The sequence below is a fragment of the Cygnus olor genome, chromosome 4 (assembly GCF_009769625.2).
Source record: "Cygnus olor isolate bCygOlo1 chromosome 4, bCygOlo1.pri.v2, whole genome shotgun sequence".
NCBI lineage: Eukaryota > Metazoa > Chordata > Aves > Anseriformes > Anatidae > Cygnus > Cygnus olor.
In genome coordinates, this window is record NC_049172.1 from 12,300,045 (window position 1) to 12,307,761 (window position 7,717).

The following is a 7,717-nucleotide window of genomic DNA, read 5'->3' on the forward strand; positions in this document are numbered from 1 at the left end:
GCGGAAAGCGCGCAGTGCGCGTGCTCCCCGGCTGGTCCCCGCTCCTTCCGGCCGGGCGGCCAATGAGCAGCGCCGCGCGGACCCGGAAGAGCTCAGTTAGCGGGGAGCCGCCATGGCGGCCGGTGGTGCTGGGGCCGCGCTCCTCCTGCTCCTCTTCGGCGCTGCCGCCGGCCCCGCGCGGGGCTGGGCCCAGCCGGGTGAGGCCTGCGGAGCCGCTTCTGGGGAAGGGGGCGGGTTTTCGGTTGCCCCGTGGCTACGGTGGGCCTGCGCTCCGTGCTGATCGCCGTGCTTCTCGTTGCAGGCAGGGTTCTGCTGAGGGAGGTGCAGGCGCTCACTCTGCACAGGGGTCAGTACACCACGTCCCGGCGCACGGCAGCCGTCCCGCAGTTGCAGTGCACGGGAGGCAGCGCCGGGTGCTCCCGCGTCCCTGAGGTTGTGCAGTGTTACAACAAAGGCTGGGATGGGTACGACGTGCAGGTAAGTGTTTGAAGTTGGCGTTAAGCTTTAATGAAATAGTTCTCGTGTTGACTCGGTAGCTTCTGAAAGAGGAAGGAGTAATTCTTTATTCAGAGGGTGGTGAGGCACTGGAACAGGTTGCCCAGAGAAGCTGTGGATGCCCCATCCCAGGAGGTGTTCAAGGCCAGGCTGGATGGGGCTGTTGGCAACCTGATCTAGTGGGTGCCATCTCTGTCCATGGTAGGGGGTTTGGAACTGCATGACCGTTAAGGTCCCTTCCAACCCGAGCCATTCTATGATTAATCATACTTGGAATAGAAATTACTATAGATATTTCAGCACTTCAGCTTTACCTTTTAAAACTTTTAGTTCAGATTTCTAGGACTTCTTCTTGCACGTTAATATTTTTGTCAGGTATTTCAAGACAGAGCCTTTTTTTTATCTGTTACCTATGCTTCTGGCAATAGAATAAACAGGAATCAAAGCTGAAGTTTATTGTTAAAATTGATACGGTATTGTAAAAGTACAGTCAAATTTGAATTGGCAGTGGGCACTGCTATCCTGAATTATTAATTTGGAAATTACTTCTTTTAAAGTATGTCAGTTACAGTTAGAGTTGACACCTAAGTTCAGATACTTCAAAGAATTGTGAGACTGACAAATCTGTATATATTCACTTACAGAATGACAATATGATTATTAAATATCACATATGAATTCCTTATCATGTCTGTCCCAATTGCTTTTCATATCTGTCTGAACACAAATATAACCGTGTGCATTGCCTTTCACACTTCCATGGTCTTCCATGTTTGTATCTGCTCTCCAGTCTGCATTGGACAGGTGTTTGTTAATGGTGCACCTCGTCATGCAGAATACAGATTATTTTCAGAAATGTTACACCTAAATAAGGCACACTTGAAAAACCTGTTCAGAAAATCTCGCAGAGTTGTAACTCTTCTTTGCTCTGAATGATGAGATATTAACTTTTAAGTTTTTTTTAAATCGTTCTAAATTAATTTCAAAGTTCTAGTCCTTAGAATAGGAGAACTTAGAAATTCCTTACACTCTGGCCTTTTAAATGATTTCTTGGCAATGATAGTTGTATTTCTGAGCATGTTTGGGAAAACAGACAGGTATTCTCGTCTCTGGAGAAGTAGCTGCTATTTTATATTGTGTTTATTTTTCCAGTGGCAGTGCAAAGCAGACTTGGAGAACGCCTATCGCTTTGGACAAATTGAAGTGAGCTGTGAAGGCTATGATTATCCAGATGATCCTTACATCTTAAGAGGATCCTGTAGTTTGCTGTTCAGGTTAGAGCTGACTGAGGAAGGTGAAAGGAAAGTGAAGAACTCTGAAAGCTTCGGTTCTGGCTTTTATCAGTCAAGGAAGGATTCTTCTGATTCTGGTGCCGGAGCAATTGTTATAATTGTTATTCTGGTTCTTGCTTTTGGAGTATACAAGCTCTTCCTCAGTAACCAGCAGCCTCAGCAGATGTCTGGTGATGGTGATGGATTCGCTCGTCCTTCCTGGCAGAATCATCAGGCACCTCCTCCTCCTGGTTTTAAGCCCAGCTTCACAGGTGGGGCTCCAAGCCATTATAATGCTAGCAAGCAAGCAGGATTGTACTGTGTTATATGCAATAGGTGCATGTGGGACAGGCTTGAAACCAATACATCGTTAGTGTATTATGTTTAACTGGCTGCAAACCTCCAGCCAACACTCAACTGCTATTTGTTCAAAAATGGAAATAAGCTTGGTTTCTCACGGGCTTTCAAGGCAGACTGAAGCAAACTGCTCTTTGAATCTGGGAAAATTCAACTTGCAGTGCTCTCCAAACATCCTTTTCATAGGATTGTAGCAGGGGAAGAGTAATTACCATTCTCTCTTCCAGATGAGATGAGATCGTAAAGGCAGAAAAAAAGTAATGCCAAAGAAGCTCTCTGAAAATCTACAGAAGAGTCTTTCGGGCAGTGTGTGCTTGTAGCCCAGAAAGCCAACTGTATCCTGGGCAACATCAAAAGAAGCGTGAAAACAGATGACTTTTCTGTCACATAATGGATTGAAATAGATAGTCATAGTATGTAAGGCAAGGAAATGTTACTGATCTGGTGTCTGACCCACTCATTTAACCCTCTGTCTCTGGTGAGACAGAGGAGGGGTCCAATCAAGTATTAAATAGCAAGGATTAAATGTACTTGGTCAAAAGTTTATGCTTTAGTAATGTTAAAACAAACATTGGTTTCTTCCAGGCTTGCTCAAACCACTTGGCCAACAGGGGCTGCCAATATAGCTCTTTCAGATACCCTTGTGCAGGGCATTTGCAGCAGAAATGCTTCGTATGTACCTGCTGCAGAAGATTAGAAGGGTTGTGCTTCACTATTACTAGTTAGTGGCTATGCAAATTGATTTTGGTGTGGTTATTTCAGACTTTGGGCAGTTTTTTCGTGCTGTGCGTGCACTAGCGACCTTGTGTGTGCATGCCACTTGCCTCTGGTGTTACTGTGGCAGTTTCAGGGTTCTGTCCCACTGGGCACAGTCGAAACAGAATAAAGGGCTGCTTTATTACTTCTGTCCGGTTCCTTGTCATTTACTTGCACAAATGTGCTTTTACTGAACAGGAATCTGAAATCTAGCAGGACTAGGACTTTGAAAATTTATTCATTGATTCTGAAAACTGAAAAACTTAAAAAGCACGTAGGGATTAATTAGTATCTGCCTTCAGTTTTGACAGCAGAGGAAAGCGTGTCTGAGTGCATATGGCTTTGCATATTAAGAATGTATTTGTCTTTGAAAATCTGGATGGTTATGAAAAGCAGTGTAGTTCACTTATTGCTGTTAATACTTAATTTCCCTCATTTCAAATTCCCCTAGCATGCAGAATGTGTCCTGTGAAACTCGTTTAGCTGGCCTATCTTAATTAAATTAGACTTTTCCTCTGTTAGTGATTTGACATCATCTTGAATGTTTACTTGGATTTTTCAGCGACGATTGCTTTCTGAGTTGGTGTTCAGCCGTGGTGCTTTTGGACAAATGAGTTTGTTCATCTCCCTGATTAATGTAGTTCTTTACCGTAAATTAAGCATTATTTTGGATCCCGTATCGGCGTAGTTTAACAGGTATATCATCCCAACGAGAGCTTCTTTCTCCCAAATCATTGAAAATGAAATTCAACATCAAATTACACGTAGAAGTCTGACTTAAACTGGTGATTCAAGTTGAGATTTTTCTCCCATGCCATATTTCAGAGGGACTCTAACATTGCTTTCAGTTCTTGCCTTTTTATGCTTCCTTATGCGTTAAACCTGTGGTTGAGCTTATTTTTGCATCCCCGATTTTCTCTAGACCAGGAAGTTATTCTACCTTGTTTTTGCACCTTCTCTTAATTATAAGTGAAAGACATCTGGTTCAGAGACAGAACCCCATGTTATTTAGTTCAAATATAAAACCTGTGACTCTCCTCCCCCCAGTGCACTTTGCTTTCATTTTTATCAAGGTATTTGTCAGTCTTAGTGACTCATGCATAATAACTGCAATCACACTGCAAAGTTTTTATCATGTCTTCTGATACCGAGTACAAGACTAGAATTACCAGAAACAATATGGAGGAATGTTAGCGGCTAAACTGAGCCACTCTTACTCAAAACAAGCAGATGTTTTCAGTGAGGTCAGATGCAGTGTGTGTAAGTGATTGGGTCACTGTTAAGTTTTATAATACTTTGTGCCTTAGTCTGCCCGCTGTGTGACCTTGAGCAGATCAATTTTTCTTCAGTTCCTCTGTTATTTTTAATCTAAACTGTCTGCTTATAAAATCCGCAGGCAGGGACTCTGCACTGTTTTGGAAACATCAAGACTATGAGATGGGCTGGAAGCTAATTGCTAATGTAAAACTCTACTGTTCTTACTATTTGTTTGTGTTTCTTCCTGCTTTTCAAACTGTGAGGCCTTTCAAGATAAACTTAATCAAGAATCTTCTGAAATCAAGAGGAACACAGTGTCTAATTTTTCATTATGTTTAATGGGAGAATTTTGTTGCAACAGCTGGCCGGAGAATTAGGTGCCATTAACTGATGTGTTTTTGTTTTTCCATTTGGTTCAAGGAGGTGAGAGATCTGGGACTTGGTCCAGTCATGAAAACAATTCAGGACCAGGATTTTGGACTGGATTAGGAGCAGGAGGCTTGCTAGGCTACTTGGCTGGCAGTCACAGGTAAAATATGCATACTGTCAGATTTTAAGTATTCAAGATTTCAGGGGGTATACCCCATACTACGTTTATATTATTTGTAAATTTTCAGACTTGTCTCATTCAAGCTCTAAAACCCTCCTTCTAGAACAACTTAGAAGTGCAATCTGTAACTCCAGCAGCGAAGATATTCTGAATGTCCTTTTCAGGGAGAAGAACTGGGAAGACTAAGGTTCTTCATTCTGCTCTAAGTACATACTCAGACCTGGCTTGGTGGCCTGCAATTTTAAAATGAGCATTTAAACAATCTCTCCACAGACTGCCTTAAAATACAGATTAAAATATTAGCTGTTTACAGGTGGTTTTATGCTTGTCTTGTGTTAGTGTCATCTCTCTTAAATTTAGTATGGATGGCAGTTGCTCTTGTGTGATACTCAGTGCAGTCAAACTAAACAGCCTTTAATCTGCAGTCTCCTAATGTCCCATGTATGGAAATCCAAGAGTTGTGATTTTTTTCAAAGGACTTGTAGGTCATAAGTTGCATTTTTGGAAAGACATAATACAAATAAAGCTGTTTCAGTGCTGGAGTAAATATCTACTGGTCATCTGATCATTGCCAAACACTTTTAAACTTTAAAAATGCATCACTCTTAAGCTATTTAAGGGTGGAAATTGTTGCTGTCGTAGTCTTCACTAGAGAAAATATGACCTGCAGGGACTTCTCGGAGACCAAGCAGTTTCCTGTATTTGTCAAATAGCTGCACTTAAATATTAAGGTCATCCTTGCTGTTAATTCTTTTAAATAGAGAAGCTTCTGTGTTTGAAAAAAAAATGCCTGTTTACAGTTCTCCCTCAAATGCATTCCCCTTGTTGTTTGGAGTGGTAATACCATAATTATTGATAAGGTTACTAATGAAGTCTTCCTACTCTGTTTCCCTCAGCAGAGCACAGTCACGATCGCATTTCAGTATGTGGACAGATCCCCCAGCTGCACCTCCAATGTATGGGCAGTCGAGCAATTCTACACAAGGTAGCAGTACAGGAACAAGAACTGCTTCTGGTAAGGCATGAGACCTTTTAATCTCCCGAAACTCAAGAAACTTGGACCTGTCCAAAATGCATGGAATATTAGTTGAGGTTCAGCAAGTATTCCTGCCTTTATTTTGGCCAGGAATTGGGTACAGATGAGCATGTAACCATATCTCTATTTCTTACGGAAAGAGAGCACCATTGCTGGGCTTGAAACTCCTTCACAGGCCTACAGGGAGCGTGGTACCAACGAGTAGTGGGTTTTTCTTTATTGGCAAGGTTCATTATTTTAAGACTTTCCCCTTCATTGTGTGCTACACATGCCCTTCTCTAGAAAATGTGCAAATGTGATTTGTGTAAAAAAAAAAAAAAAAACTATAAAGAACATTCTTCAGGCCAGTCAGTCCACAGCTGTTGCTTGACGTTGTACTTTATATTCAACTCATCTCCCAAGTTCTAGACTTTTTAGAACTGGAGAGGGCCCAGTGGAAAGTACGTAATGGAGCTGAGCCTTTTTTCTTCTTCTTTGCAGGCTTTGGGGGCACAAAACGAAGATGAAATCCTTGACGCTACTACATCTAAGTTATTGGACTAAATTGTCTTTCTCTGTACTAGCCCCTTTTTTATTAGCAGTAGGCTTCAAAAGCAGTTGTGAAGAGAGGTGTAAAGAACTAGACAAAGAATCCCTCTCTTTCCCACGTGGAAATGTGGACCTTCACTCTGGTTTAGGGTATTGCAGGTGCTGGAACATCCACTGTTTCACCACAATGGCTTTTTCTCATAAGATACAAAATAAACTCATCCATGTTGAGAAGAACAAAGTTACAGTTGCACATACTTGATGGATTAATGCAATAGTAGCCTTAGCAGATTTTCAGAGCAAGTGGTTTACTGTTCTGGGGTCAATTTCATTTAACCCAGATTTTTTGTGGTTCTGGGTTTGGTTGGTTTGTTGTTTTGGTTTGGTTTTAGTGGTCCAGCATCTGAAATGCCTGATGTGTAATGTACCTGATACCTAAGGGTTGCTGTTCTTTGAAACTACTGTTGTTTGTCTGTGTAGAATTCATGTGAATATTACTGTAAGTGCTGTCAGGCAGTCTAATGGGGTTTTCCGTAGTGAAAAAGGGCAAAATTAAATATATAGAGAGAATAACATTAATATTTGTCTCTGTGCTGTGTGATGGTTGGAGACAAGAGTTGCAGTTATGAGGCCACACCATGCTTTAGAGTTTATCCAAGTGGCCATGGAAATCTGGATTTTTTTATAAATTATGAAAAAATGCATAAGTAAGTTGAAGTGAGACAAGATCATGTGTAATTTGGGCCTTTTTCTGGGGGACTAAGGTAATTTAAATAAAGATGTCTGCGGACGCTTTGCCTACATCGCCCTCTTCTTTTTACTGTGGGTGTTAGTAATGCTGTGAAAATGTCTGATATAGACTAGTTTAAATCTCAGCCCTTGACTTCTCTGCTTGATGACCTGTCCAGGACTCAATAAACCAAAAGTGATTGTTGTGAATGGAAAGAGAGCATTCTTAATCCAAAGCTGGTGGTATCTCTGGAGCGTATCAGGCCTTGAGACTAATCAGAGAAAGGAAATTCACTGTCTGATAGGACAAACTTTCTAGAATGCGCTTCCTTTGACAGTGCTTTTTTTTAGTGGGAAGCAGGGACGCCTTGCTTTGGTCTGTAATGATATTCTTGGGGCTCTGAGAAGTGTCATGTAGTTCTTAGATGATTGATAGTACCATGGGAAAGAAATTGTTTGAAAAAAAAATCTCGGGATTTGGGCAGAAATGAACAATGGGCAGCTTGAACACTAAACTTTCTCCAGAGGCCGTACCTTTATCATAGCACAGCTTAGAAGCATGTGTGTACACAGCTCTTCTATGCTGGCAACAGCCTGAGGAGCATAGCTTTCACCCTTGAGATAATACAGTGTGTGGGAACTGATGTAAACTATTCCAGCGAAAGCACAGCCCTGCTTTATTGGTACAAGCTGCATCTCCCCGAGGAGGCTTAGCAGGTATGTTCAGTCTAGGTGAGT

General features: G+C 41.8%; 1 protein-coding gene across 2 annotated transcripts; it reads left to right on the top strand.

Annotated features, from left to right (window-relative positions):
* Positions 1 to 46: 46 nt before the first annotated feature.
* Positions 47 to 7,040, top strand: SARAF (store-operated calcium entry associated regulatory factor). 2 transcript variants are annotated; one of them, XM_040555166.1, is made up of 6 exons: positions 47 to 197; positions 302 to 477; positions 1,648 to 2,038; positions 4,557 to 4,665; positions 5,583 to 5,701; positions 6,203 to 7,040. In XM_040555166.1, exons 1-6 carry the CDS (start codon positions 113 to 115, stop codon positions 6,226 to 6,228), a joined length of 906 nt encoding a protein of 301 aa, XP_040411100.1. In that variant the 5' UTR covers positions 47 to 112; the 3' UTR covers positions 6,229 to 7,040. The 2 variants fall into 2 exon arrangements, with proteins under 2 accessions (XP_040411100.1, XP_040411101.1); XM_040555167.1 differs by having other exon boundaries at positions 48 to 197; positions 5,586 to 5,701.
* The last annotated feature ends 677 nt before the right edge of the window (positions 7,041 to 7,717 follow it).

Excerpts from the sequence above, each read along its gene's own strand:
- SARAF (XM_040555166.1), top strand. The coding sequence starts at position 113 with ATGGCGGCCGGTGGTGCTGGGGCCGCGCTCCTCCTGCTCCTCTTCGGC. Across the intron at positions 198-301 it reads GCGGGGCTGGGCCCAGCCGG|GCAGGGTTCTGCTGAGGGAG; the intron begins GTGAGGCCTGCG and ends TTCTCGTTGCAG. Across the intron at positions 4,666-5,582 it reads TACTTGGCTGGCAGTCACAG|CAGAGCACAGTCACGATCGC; the intron begins GTAAAATATGCA and ends TGTTTCCCTCAG.